Source organism: Ranitomeya imitator, chromosome 1 (assembly GCF_032444005.1).
Source record: "Ranitomeya imitator isolate aRanImi1 chromosome 1, aRanImi1.pri, whole genome shotgun sequence".
Lineage (NCBI taxonomy): Eukaryota > Metazoa > Chordata > Amphibia > Anura > Dendrobatidae > Ranitomeya > Ranitomeya imitator.
Genome location: NC_091282.1, coordinates 1,097,222,400 through 1,097,236,495, shown reverse-complemented (window position 1 = coordinate 1,097,236,495; position 14,096 = coordinate 1,097,222,400). Strand labels below are relative to the sequence as shown.

Sequence of the window (14,096 nt, the reverse complement as noted above, 5' to 3'; positions counted from 1 at the left end):
CTAGCTGGAAGGGTTGGAGAGTCCTGTGCTCACCGTCTCATGCTCTACACATTGGTAACAATAGACACAAGCAATGTTCCTATATACTTCTATAGCTTTAATACGTGGAGGACGGAATAACTTGGTCCGGGTAAGTTAGAATTAGACGCACACGCTGTGTAATACATTGATCAGTACAATCTGTGCATCTCAGTGTAATTATAACATCAGATTTCATCAAACTTGTTAATGATCTTCATAATTTGTGCCACAAAAGCGATGTAAAATACGCCAGAAATGTACCACAGCCCCAAGGTGGAGTAATATTTCTGACAGAGGTGCCTGGCAGGTGTAAGACGTGGCCAAAAAATTAGGGGCCGTGTGCTTCTTAATGAATATGACGAGTCTTATTCCAGTGCATCTTTTATTAATCCTGGCAGGATAAATGCCAGTCTGATGAATTGGGAGCTAAGAGTTATGCAAGAGTTGCAATTCAGTAGTTAAAGTGGCCAAAGTTGTCTTGTAATAGCTGCCTAACTTAGAAAAATTAAAGGGAATCTGTCAGCTGGTTCCTGCTATGTAATCCGACAGCAGCATGATGTAGGGGCTGAGACCCTGATTCCACTGATGTGTCACCTACTGGGCTGTAAAGACAAAATACACCAATTCAAACCAAGTCTAAGAACGCAGTGTGGTCACAGCATGATGTTTCCCCACCTCCGCCTCCCGCACACCTAGATTGGCAGTGTGTACCGTCACCTAGATTTCCTACCTTTTTTAATCATCTATAGTAAAGGATACTTTATGTGCTACCTGGATTGGAGGCTGGATCATTCTTGTCCTTTTTACTTACTGGCTGTGTTTTGTTTCAATGAAATCAGTTTTTTATCAGCAGGAGATTTTCACTACAGGACTAGGTGTCTGGTGCCATGTAGTCCTCCTGCTCTGATTGGCAGCTGTCACTGTACACTGTGCACAGAAAGCTGCCAATCATTGCTGTGGGCAGATTTATACAGAGCTCAGCATTCTGAGCACTGCTAGATCAGCAAAGAAAACAGTGATTGCATCAAAATGACAGCAAGCAGCCCATCAACAGACACATTGCTGGAATCAGTGTTTTAGCCCCTACATCATGATGCTGTAAGATTACATAGCACAAATCTTGTGACAGATTCCCTTTAAAGGCCAAAAATATTTCCATTTGAAAATCAGATACATGGATGCAGGTACCCATACAGTATGTAATAAAGAAAAGAGACCGACAGGCTTCATGACATATGGAATTGGTCAGGTTATCGCAACCACTCAGGTAACTGGGACACATTGGTCTAATTTAAGAAGGTTTAAAAGCAAGACTGTCTTTGTTGCCCATAGCGACCACTCACACTGGTTGATATGGGCAGTTTTGGGCAGTTTCAGAACTCTTGCCCATCATTTTACATCTGTTTAAGGGGGTTTAATGGTCATTTGGTGAAAGTCTGCAGTCAGTCTATATCACTGCAGTGTTCTGAATCCTTACAGAGTGCACAATGCGACCTCTCAGGATTCTCTGATGTGGCTGCTGAGACTGGGCGGTCACATGACCACAAGTATGAGATTTGCATACATGAAGTCACATGCCAACTAGACATGCACAGCCTCGCTCGACACAAGAAAATTGAGAGAGGCTGAGCACTTCTGGTCAGAATGTGGCTGGAAGAATGCGAACCACCCGGCCTCAGCAGCAACACCAGAGAATCCTGACAGCATGCGGTGTGCGCTCTGTAATGATCGTTTCATATACAGTCCTGTAACTAAGAAAGTAGGTTTCCTGATAATCACAGATTGGATTTATTTTCCTTAGGCTGGCGTCACACTAGGCGTAAGTAAATACTGTCTGTTTTTTACGGCCGTAATATGCAGTAATTGTTCCAAAACACTGTTCCGTATTCAATGCGAGGATGCGATTTTTACACACAAATTTATCCGTGTGTCATTCGTATGGCATCCGTATGGCTTCCAAACGTGATTTTTTTCTCGCAGGCTTGCAAAATGGACATATCATGGATCAATCGGCTCAAATATTCTTAAAAACATATATACAGTCTATATATATATATATATATATATATATATCAGTGAGACGAATATATATATATATATATATATATATATATATATACTAGATGGCAGCCCGATTCTAAAGAATCGGGAGTCTAGAATCCATATATACTTTATTTATTCAAATGTAAGAATAATACAATTAATAAATAATAGTAAGAAAGAACAAAAATAATAGGCAGTATATGGAGAAAACACCAAACAAAAGTTCAAAATTGGTGTGAAAATGTCACTGAACCACTTCACAACTAAATATATATAGTTTTGGTAAATGGTATTATCATTTTTTTGACGAAATTCGGCAGGAGCTTGAAGAGCAACGTCACTGGGTCCGCCTCCACGCAGTAGAAACTTGCTGTGAGGTAAAAATTCAAAAATCACACCAAAATGGCGGGCGGAGTGTGTCACAGTACGGCACGTTTCTGATTGGTCGCTCGCAGCAAGCGGCAACCAATCAGACACTGGACACTGTTGACGTCACTTATCTCCGGACATTAGCTCCGGACATTAGCTCCGGACATTAGCTCCGGACATTATCTCCACACATTAGCTCCGGACATTAGCTCCGGACATTAGCTCCGGACATTGGCTCCGGACATTAGCTCCGGACATTATCTCCACACATTAGCTCCGGACATTAGCTCCGGACATTAGCTCCGGACAAAGCCACGGAAGTTGGCACAAATTGCAGGAAGTAGTATTCTAGGCAATTATATATTAGATATATATATATATATATATATACATATATATATATATATTTATATATATTTAATTCAGCGCTAGATAGCAGAAATGCCAGTAATTCAATTACCGGCTTTTCATTTCTCCTTCACAAACCCGACAGGATATCAGACCTGGTTTACATACAGTAAACCATCTCATATTCCTTATTTTATTACATATTCCTCTTTAGTAATGTAAGAAGCGTCTTTGTGTCAAATTTGGGCGCTCTAGCTATTAAATTAAAGGGTTAAATTCCGGAAAAAACTGGCGTGGGCTCCCGCACAATTTTTTCCGCCAGAGTAGTAAAGCCAGTGACTGAGGGCAGATATTAATAGCCTGGAGAGGGTCCATGGTTATTGGCCCCCCCGGCTAAAAACATCTGCCCCCAGCCACCCCAGAACAGGCACATCTGGAAGATGCGCCTATTCTGGCACTTGGCCACTCTCTTCCCATTCCCGTGTAGCGGTGGGATATGGGGTAATGAAGGGTTAATGCCACCTTGCTATTGTAAGGTGACATTAAGCCAAATTAATAATGGAGAGGCGTCAATTGCGCGGGAGCCCACGCCAATTTTTTTCCGGGATTTAACCCTTTAATTTAATAGCTAGAGACCCCAAATTTGACACAAAGACACTTCTTACATTACTAAAGAGGAATATGTAATAAAAGAAGGGATATGAGATGGTTTACTGTATGTAAACCATGTCTCATATCCTGTCGGGTTTGTGAAGGAGATAGTAAAAGCCGGCAATTGAATTATCAGTTTTTCTGCCATCTAGCGCTGAATTAAATATAAATATATATATATGTGTGTGTCTCACTGACATATATATATATACCTATACTATGTGTACACATTTATTCTACCTATTCTATTGTAAGCTGTCAGTGTGATTTTACTGTACACCGCACTGAATTGCCGGCTTTTCTATAGAACACCGCTGCGTATTTCTCACAAGTCACACGCATGGTCCGTGTGTAATCCGTAATTTTCTCGCCCCCATTGACTTTCATTGGCGTATTTTCTGCGCCCGTAACATACCGTATATTACGGATGCCTACTATATGGCAGATAGGAGTTGCCCCATAGAGAATCATTGGGCCGTGTGCAATGCGTATTTTCTGGACGTATTTTCTGCGCGCTCATATGTCCGTAAAACTCGCTAGTGTGACACTGGCCTTAAAGGAAATGTTTAACTAGAGAATAACCTGTAGTTTGAATCAGAAACTTTTTTTCAATATATATTTAAAAAAAAAAAATTTGATGAAAATGTCCAAACAAATTAATTTATGTTTCGGTAATAATTTACATGTTTGCTGTATAAAAACATAGCAATCACTTGGCATATATTTTCAATAAATACATATAGTAGTAGCAGAGGCAAATGTAATATTGCTATTTGCAACTGGTAAACTCAGCCCATGTTAGAGACATTATGGGCATCACTATGAGAGGTCCAAAGGGTCCTTCTCCCTGGGTAGTTGGTAGCCATGATAGACTTTTTGCTCTGGGGTTTAGGAGCTTCAAATTCTGTCTCGGAGAATGATGCAAAATGTAACTCCAGAACATAAAGTAACATAGCTCTGCTACATATCCCACATGTATGTAGTCTAAGTATCTACTGTCTAACCATCCATCCAGATATATATGTCTCAATGACTTACCAGTTTCGCTGTCAGACTTGTTCTCGTGCTCGGTGTCAGTCAGTGTCAGAGCAGAGTTGGAACGACTGGATAGGCAGGAACTGCGGCCGGATTTCACCCCCCTTCCCCAAAGTCTCATTGCATGTTCTGGAGACATGACCCCTTCATTTTCCGTCTCAGCATCTGAACCTGCACTGATAGAGTAACCTCTGTGTGGAAGCCCCATGTCTGCACAAAACGCCAGTCCGCGGCGAGATGCTGGTTCACAGATGCCTAGCTGCCTCAGGGTGAAGTTCTGCCCTGAGAGGGGATAGAAGAAGCAAATAGAGAAAGGGAAGAAAAAAAAAAGAAAGAGAAAAACGTTAGTTACTTTTTCCTAAAACCTCTGAGTTACTCATTGCCTTTAAAGCTGAACTTTCTCAGGTATCAAATGTGGTATTTTGAGTAAGTTTCATCTGTTACGGTCAAGTAGATCCTTTTGTCGCAGGCACTTTGCAGGCTTTGCGTTGCATTCTTTCTGATGTCAACCACTTAAAGAATTTAAGAATGTCTCTCAGGTGTCAAGAGAGAGAAAAATCACAAACAAGTAATGCGCGGTCAATGCAACACATGAAAAGGAATCAAATTGACAGGACACTGCCTTCTAGGCGCGCAGAAGAAGAAAGGGAGATGGAAGTGCTGTGCCAGAACACAGCAATAAACTATTCTATTATTATTTATTATTATAGAATTGTACATTATTATTATTAGACAAAATGAGTATTAGATAGGAGGGAGCATACACAGATATACTATATATGTAAGCAGGGCAAAATGGTCAATTATTAACGTCATCATCGCACAATATCTACTCCGAGTATTAGGATACTATAGAAATATAGGAATATTACTGTGATGCCACACTCTGATGACGTATGCATTATATGCATTGTTAAGTTTTTGAAAATGGCTTTTATATTCACCTTTTTGCACACGTGGTAAGAAATATTCATTTACTTGTGTTTATTTTTTACATCTAAATCAAATCTGATGTCAGAACATAGCGAAGGAGAACAAATGGAGTGACTGAATCTCTCGGGTAATGGTAGAAATTAGTGGAATTCTGCACAAAACACAAAAGAGTTCCCACAATGGCGCATTGGATAGCCTAAAATGCCCCCTGCACATTAGATAGCTGACGGCCAAACGATTGCTCAGTTAGCAGCGGTCACTCCCGACTGTGCTTCTTCAGACTGCAACCCATCCTGACATGTGACTTAAATTACGAGATGTGTGCCTTTTTATTCCATTCTTGGAGAACCCCTTTAAATTATGTCACAGCAGAATTTAGTACTATAGGTAGTGATGAGCGAGTGTGCTCGTTACTTAAGATTTCTGAGCATGCTCGGGTGTTCTCCGAGTATTTTGGGCGTGCTCATAGATTATGTTTGAGTCCCCGCAGCTGCATAATTTGCGGCTGCTAGACAGCCTGAATACATTTGGGGATTCCCTAACAAACAGGCAATCCCTGCATGTGTTTAGGATGTATAACAGCCGCAAATCATGCAGCTGCGGCGACAAAAATATAATTTCCGAGCACGCCTAAAATACTTGGAGATCACCTGAGCATGCTCGGAAAACTCGAGTAACGAGCACACTCGCTCATCACTATAAGACATAGGTAATAAATAGATAGACCTCCATGAAAAGACCTTCTTCAGGAAAGTCACACCGGTCCTATTCTTGGGATTATGGGTGGCATAATGTGCTGCAGCCCAACCACTTTATTCTTTATTTCAGGTACATTAATAGCTTGATCCTGAAACCAGTGGCATGTACATTTCTCCAAAGAGTCCCATGAGCCATTTTCAACACAACCACATAATGCTCATGCTTCTGCGAGCAGCCTATGTGGCCTAAACTTGCTACCATGGCCTGCCCCATCTCCAGATTCCCAATGAGAACATCTGGGACATTATTGCCTGGCAACTGCAAAGGGAGCTGCCAGCAGTGGATGTTGATGATTTGTGCTCTCAATTGCATTCAGAGTGGCAGAGCGTTCCTCAGACAGGCATTAATAGACTTAATTAATAGCATGTCAAGATGTGTAAGTCCATGTATTTCTGCACATAGAGCTCACACTCGATACTAAATAAGTTGAGATATTTGTTACATTTTCTTTCCATTTTTTCATCATTTGCATATCATTAATTTGGCCCTGCTCCTTTCATTTCCAGAATCCAATTTCTTATTGATGCTGTAATGTTAATATTAAGGAGTGAATATAAATAAAGGAAACAGACAGCTAGATGACTGATACATTTTAAGACCGTAGGTAAATTCGCTTGGACTTGTCATACAAGTCTGGATTGTAAAAAAAATGTTGCATTTGGTGGTAAAATCTGAATATCTGCATAGATTAGATAGGAAAAACCAGTCCAAACACTTTGGCGTTGGTGTTTCATTTACTTTCGTGACACTTTCTGAATTTTCAGCTTTCAGATCAACTGATCAACATTTAGCACTTGTGATGAATTCTCACATATACATGCAATATGCTGACTTTTGCTGGCAAATGTTACGCCATTTTTGCATTATTACATTATAGATTTTTTTCATTTATGTATGTATGCGTTTATTATACATTTACCTTTAAATCTTCAGACCGTATAGTACGAAGCGAGATATATCTTTATTATTTGTCAATCTACTTAAATAGAATTGTATAATAAACCGTGTGCAGAAATAGCGAGATAAATCTGCATTGCTCTAGTGTCACCATAATCCTTTAAACCATTCTGCCAGCATGCTGTAAAAAACCATACATGGTGGAAATAAATAGAGAAATGTGTTGATTCAACAGATATTCATCTTTCTCATTTGTGTTATTTTAATCAACCACATAATCCTGCCAGACGTTATCTGTTTTGTTAAAGAAAACTTTATGTTAATGTATGAGCGGGAGAGCGGTGATGCATCCGGTTGGCACCAGAGTCAATCTCTGCTTGTGTTGTGTCATATGGTGCTTGTAATGGAAAAGGCACACACCTATATTTATTTAACATGGCGAAACGACATAGGCTGCACAATCCTCTATGTACCGGGCGGTATAACTGTGTGCAGTCGCCTCAACACTGGATTCCAACTCTCCTTAACTAATTCACACTCACATCCTCCATCCAGATTGTGACTCGCACCATATCCACTACGGGCTCCTGATTATCTTCGAAAACTATCAACATCTCTATCAATATGGAAAGTAATACACAGGCGGGATCGTGAGTGACAGCTCCTCTCTATGCAGTAGTCAGAGTTCCTATTATCCACTACATCTGACGTTTATCACTTCGCCTTGTCTCCTCGGTTTTAACCGGTGTCATGTCATAATCTGACAGGCGTGCGAATCTAGCCAACTCTCTTCTGCAATGCTTTAAAAATTCAACTTTTCACTCCTACAAAAAAATAAAAATCTTTTATTCTATTTTTGTACTTTAATCTTATGCTATAAATTAACAATTAAGGGTCTCCAGCTTCCTATACACATAACAATAAGTTAATGAGATGTCTAATTTTCAGCTCCTGCTCAGAATATTCTAATGTCTTCCCGAAACCTCCAACAGGCAGATGCAGGAGAGTTGGGTTTGGGAAGGTAACACAGTACACTATGAAATCGCGATGGGACCTCAGGCGAGGCTACTACATTATCACAAGAAAGAATAACTAATTGACAAATACACCTTCACAAAATTGTCAGATTTTTGTTCAGATGATAGTCATCCATATTACCATCCTTGTGTCCACATTTTACGTCCGTATTGCATCTATGTGGTGTCTGTATTTATACATGAATATTTTAAAATGTGTACAATCAAAATACAGAGTTTAAGGCCGGGGTCACACTTGCGAGTGTGATACGTGAAACTCCCGCGAGTCTCTCGCATCAATACCCGGCACTCGGGACCGGAGCGTGCGGTTGCATGTATTTCTATGCAGCTGCACACACCGGTCCCAAGAGGCGGCGACGGCAATGCTGGATATTGATGTGAGCGACTCGGCGATATTCTCGCATCACACTAGCAAGTGTGACCCCGGTCTAAGGTTAATAATGGCAATGTATTCATGTCGGATGCTATAGGGAATCAGAATTAGAAGTCAATGGATCCAATTTTCTTGTGCACCCACTGACTTGTATAGGCGAGTTTAATCTGAAATATTCAGAAGAATAGGTGTGAGTGGTCTCGTGGATGGAAGTTCAGGCTCTGGTACACGACCCAAACTTTATTCCAAAGCTCAGTTCGGGTACCTGAATTGTTCCCAACCTTGAGCCAGAACCCGAACCCCATTGAACACAATGAGGTCCCGAACTTTTGAGCTGGAAGATATCTCTCCCTCTCCCCGGAACTCCGAACATTGCAATAAATGTCCAAGAAAAGCCTGTGTTTGGCGTTTAGTACCGGGCACTAACCGTCAGGTATGAACCCCGAATGTTTAAGTTCAGGATCGCTCATGTCTAGAGAAGAAGCGTACATGCTGAAATTTTTTCACATGAGTTGGATGTCTGTGTGAAAAAAAAAGTTGTCATCTGAACAGACCTACTGAATTACATTGATCAGTTTGCTGTCCGATTTTATTTTGGACAGCAAACATCCATATAATACTCGCTATTTCTTGGCTTGAAATATTTCAAGATGAATGGCGTGAGATGAGCAGCTCTGAAAAAAATTATGTTGCTCTGCTTGCTGTTATTCATGCTCCTTTTGAATGGTGCATAAAGTTCAAACCTGTCCTGTCTACGTCCTGATAAGACGGATGTGCCTGCAATGGCAAGTCATTGGCTTCAGCAGTCACACATCCATCCGCACAGAACAAGAAGTAGGTTCATCTGGCAGGATTAGAAGAGAAAAGGGATCATAGATTTTACTATATTACAGAAAGCAGATTTTTGCTTTACGTCAGTGGTGGACAACTCCTTTAAAGAGTAATAAAACATTTTTTTTTAATTTATTTATCCTCCAGACATTGTAAAGCAATGCATTTTTGTTTTACAGTTCATGATTTTGCCTCTTTCTCTTCCAAATACTATGCAGCAGTGCTGTTTTGATACCTACTTCATGCACCTTTAGAAGCTACTTTTACTTGCCAATGAACACAAATCTGTACATTATATGCAGTCTGTATACGGGACTTTGCAGTTTGACACGCTCTGCTCTTCACGTCAGAATTCAGACAAAAAAAATGTATACATTGAATATAAGGTGCAGATCTTTGCTGAGCAGCAGTTGAAAGGAGCTTCTAAATGAGCACTGACAAGACATTGAAAAAACTCTGCAGCATAGTGTTTGGGAGAGAAGGGATCAAAATAGGATATTGGAATATATTACAAAAATTAATAGCTATGCAATACAATAAGTATAATTAAATTAAAAAAAAAGGTTCAACTACTCTTTATGTAAGTCCGGTAAAAAAAATTTCTTTTGAATATACAGATATTGACATTTTATTATTTAGTATTAGCAAACTAACAACTGTACACAATGTGTAGAGATGAGCGAATCAGTCCAATGCAAATAAAATTTTTGATGAAATTTTAGGAATTCACTTTGAATGGTGAACTCAAACTATCTGTGATTTCCTTTCCACAAATCACCTAAAATGAACGCTGCCATTTTACACATTGCATAAAATTGCGTCAGCCAGAGCCACCTCATATGATCTCAGGCACAGTCGGGTGGTCTTCACACAGCTATGAGATCATATGGTGTCGCACAGCCCATTAGGAGCGACTATCTTAGCCTATAAAGGAGCAAAAGCAGGGAATGCAGCAGCCATATATGGATGAATCTGGATAGGGAGAGAATGTCACAGCTCACAACTTAGCCATAGAGAGAGAGAGAGAGAGAGAGAGAGAGAGAGAGAAAGTCTTAAAACACTATACAAATTGTAGAGATGATGTGTGTGACAGCACAGCAGTGAAGAAGAAGAAAAGAGATTCATTTGAAAGAGAGAGAGATGAGAGCTGGAAATGATTCAAAAGATTTTAAAAGGCATAAAAGTAGCCAAAGAGTGCAATGCAGGCTCGGACTGGCCCACAGGGGAACAGGGGAATCCCCTGGTGGGCCCCCAACCCCATTGTATGGGCAGTGCTTGGCATAATTCACTTAATTCACTTGATTCACTCTGTGCAGAAAAAAGCAGCGTATCATCATTCATTCACCAGACTACCCAGTTCATTATTATATAGAGATGTAGGTACATTTGTGAAAGAGGGCAATGTAATATTTGTATGCAGGTGAAAAGTGGGCCCCCAAAGTCAATGTTACTCGGTGGGCTGCTGGTACTACCTGTTACCATTCGTTCACCCATAGCCCTGCATGTTGAGTTCCATCTGATATTAATAAGGCTGCATTTGCTGTAAAGCGTTTGAAAGGGGTTGGAAACAGTTCTAAGAGACCTCAGAGCGTTATACACGTCTTCAGGATTTTTGGAAGTTTAGCAATACTTTTGATTAGCGGAGAATTGATTTCCCACAAAGTGAACTTTTGGAAAAATTATGTGAAGCAAGCAAATTAAAATTTGAAAAGATTCTTTTTTCTCTGATACTCTATGGAAAATACTTGTAAGGAGTAAAGTTTAGAAGGCTGAGGTGGGATTAGATCAGACCTCTACCAATGTGTCACTGCTACCCCTTTCAGGAGTATTTATTTAAAGAAAATGCCAAACTGTGGACATAAGAGGGATTAGCGGGGAAGACCCTGGTGGACCTATCTAGGCCTACACAAGATCAATCTTCATACATATTGTTCATCCATCAAGCCATCATAGCTTGAGATCAAGCCAAAGGCAGTTAAAAAAGTCTAGGACTATTTTTTTTTATAATGGCTTAAGAACTCACGGGCAGGTAGTAGATAACTATCACTAACAGTCATGGACTGCTCCTGCTGGTGTTTCTGCAGCTTACAGAGATGTCACGTCGACAGAGCAGCTGCTTCTCTTCCGCTGTGCCCTGTTGACGAGGTGTGACTACTGATGTCTTGATGATTGACAATCGGCTCCCACTACATAACTGTCCACAAAACCCCATCTACCTAGCAGCCTGTTGACGTGAAGCATGAGAATCACCTAAAGGTGCGGTCTATGATTGCTCTGGGCCGGCGCTCAGCAGAACTGGCAGGTGGTTAACAACTACGTGCCTGTCAGTTCTTAGCCCCATGAGAAAAAAATGTAAAAAGCCCCAGACAACCCCTTTAAGAAAAAGAATGAAACATGAGGAAAGTACAAATCAAAAAAATTACCAAAGGACCAACAAAATTTCACACCTATCAAGAGGCTTTATGATCAAAGAGACCCCTCTCAAAAGAATGCAAGTGAGACACCAAAGTCAATAAAAAATGGAACACATGAGTGGCCACCTCTCTCTTGTCTATAGGAAAGGCAATCTAGCATGTGCACTACTACTCCCAAAGCCGCATAGAAGTGTACAGAGCAGGGTCAAGCCTGTGCGCTCCCATTACACATTCATACAAAGGCACTGGGCAGGTTTTTAGGATTATGCAGATCCAAGTGTCACCTTTATTGCAGATGGTTGATAAATGGTGAAGATAGGTAACCCCTTTTTGAGGATGTAATGAATGAAGGTTCAGAATATGATAGTAACAGCCATTTTTTTGTCCATATATTATAACAAAATGGCTACCTCTTTTGTTAGCCAACATGTCCACTTTAAGGAGCCCATTAATTATGACTGTACTCTGTATAGATGCGGCCTTCATGTACTACAAGACACTAACATGAGGCAATTAGGCATTGAAAGAAAGCCGCCATATGAAATATCAGCTATTATTGATTTTGTGCAACTTGTGAGTGATCAGGACGGCTCTGTGCCAAGTAACCAACTTGTTAAATCCTCTCATCCGTCATAATAGACCAGTGCCCGCCAATGTGTGGTCTGATTCACAGACTAGACGGATCATGGCATGCTTTTATCCTCTAAAATAAGACTTAGGAACGGAAGATGTATGGCAGACCGCTCCCTCCTCGTAATTACACTGGGTCATTGTACCAGCTCCAGACAAATGTGCACAATTGAAGCATCTCCATTTGTCATTAGCAGCCATTTTCAGTCAGAGATAGAAGGCAAAATGCACTTTGAACAGGAGCAGTTTTAAGCTGCCTGTTAATTACTTTAGTGTCTTGATATCCTCAGTGGTTGCATTTCGATTTACAATTGTAAATGGATTACATTAATGAGGCACAAACATTTTTTTTTCTAAAAGTCTATGATTAACACAGAATCAAACACTACTTATCAACAGGTTTCTTGGAAGTGAGACCATTCATCTATAGCAATTGGTTGCATTTGCCCATTAGTGCCTGATATCTCAATCCATCAAACATTCACTTAGTAGACTTTCTGCTTCTAAATACTGTGCATTGGCTCTCTACTCTGCGGGGTGGTGGACATTATTTCCTTCTATGATATCACCTAGTTTCTGTAGGATGCACAGTCAGCACAGATTGACCGCAACACTCAATCAACAAAATGTTGGTTTAAGTCTCGGGAGCCTCTGCGGCACTGACCTTACAGGACATTGTACTTGATAATTGCCATATATTGTAATCAATAACCAGACATTACTTATTTCTGCATTTATGCTTCTCCGGTATATGAAAAATCCATTGAAATAATTACAGTCTCATGTTTTTTGATGGCAAATGTGACATTCTGCAAGTCAGCATAATCCATTGCAAGCACAGTCAGGCATTCTTGTCTCCAACCCAGTATTGCACTCTCTGTCACATGTAAAAGATAGAGCTTAGCAGAAGAACAGCTCCGACGTAGAAATATAGACCCTGATTCAGCTTTAATAAAGCACTTTGAAAAGTCGAAAAAAATTTTGCATGACATGAGGTTGCACAAAATGTTTACCAATTTTAGAATTTTCACGTCAGTTTTAGCCAGCTGTGCCAAAATGGGAGGGACGGCCGACACCCACTCGTGTAATTCATGGAAACCTGTGGCATACATTACACCAAAAGTCTTACTCCAGTTCCAGACTGGAGTAAGATTTGTAGCGAGATGCATAGAAGAGCATGTCACTTTTAAGATCTACATAAGCCATTGCGTGGTGTCTCTGAACAAAGCACGTCTGGATGATTCAGGCGCCATAGTTTCTGATCTTATGATAATTTTTGACCCTCAGGCTGTGTGCACACGTTGCTGATTTTTCGCTTTTTTTCACTTTTTTTCACAATAAAAACGCTATAAAACCACAAAAAAAAAGCATACAATATGCATCCCATCATCTAGAATGAATTCCGCATATTTTATGCACATGATGCATTTTTTTCCGCGAAAAAAACGCATCGCGGTAAAAAACGCATCGTGTTCATTAACTTTGCATTTTTTTGTGAATTTCCCACTATAAAATGCATTGGGAAATGTCCGGAAAAAAACGCATCAAAAACGCGGTAAAACGCGGCAAAAACGCATGCAGATTTCTTGCAGAAAATTTCAGGTTTTTCTCAGGAATTTTCTGCAAGAAATCCTGAACGTGTGCACATAGCCTCACATTGTGCAGATTTCTCGATTCACTTCAACAGGAGTCATGAAAATAAGAGACACACTTTATGCTGGCAAGTAAAGGAGAAGAATGTTCCTGTGCCTACAG

General features: G+C 40.3%; 1 protein-coding gene across 1 annotated transcript in view; it reads right to left on the bottom strand.

Annotated features, from left to right (window-relative positions):
* Positions 1 to 4,201: 4,201 nt before the first annotated feature.
* Positions 4,202 to 14,096, bottom strand: part of LOC138656804 (teneurin-3-like) — a 761,459-nt gene continuing 751,564 nt past the window's right edge. Inside the window, exon 4 of the mRNA XM_069744062.1 lies at positions 4,202 to 4,749. Coding sequence (XP_069600163.1) covers positions 4,202 to 4,749 — 548 coding nt within the window. The remainder of the gene's footprint in view (positions 4,750 to 14,096) is intronic.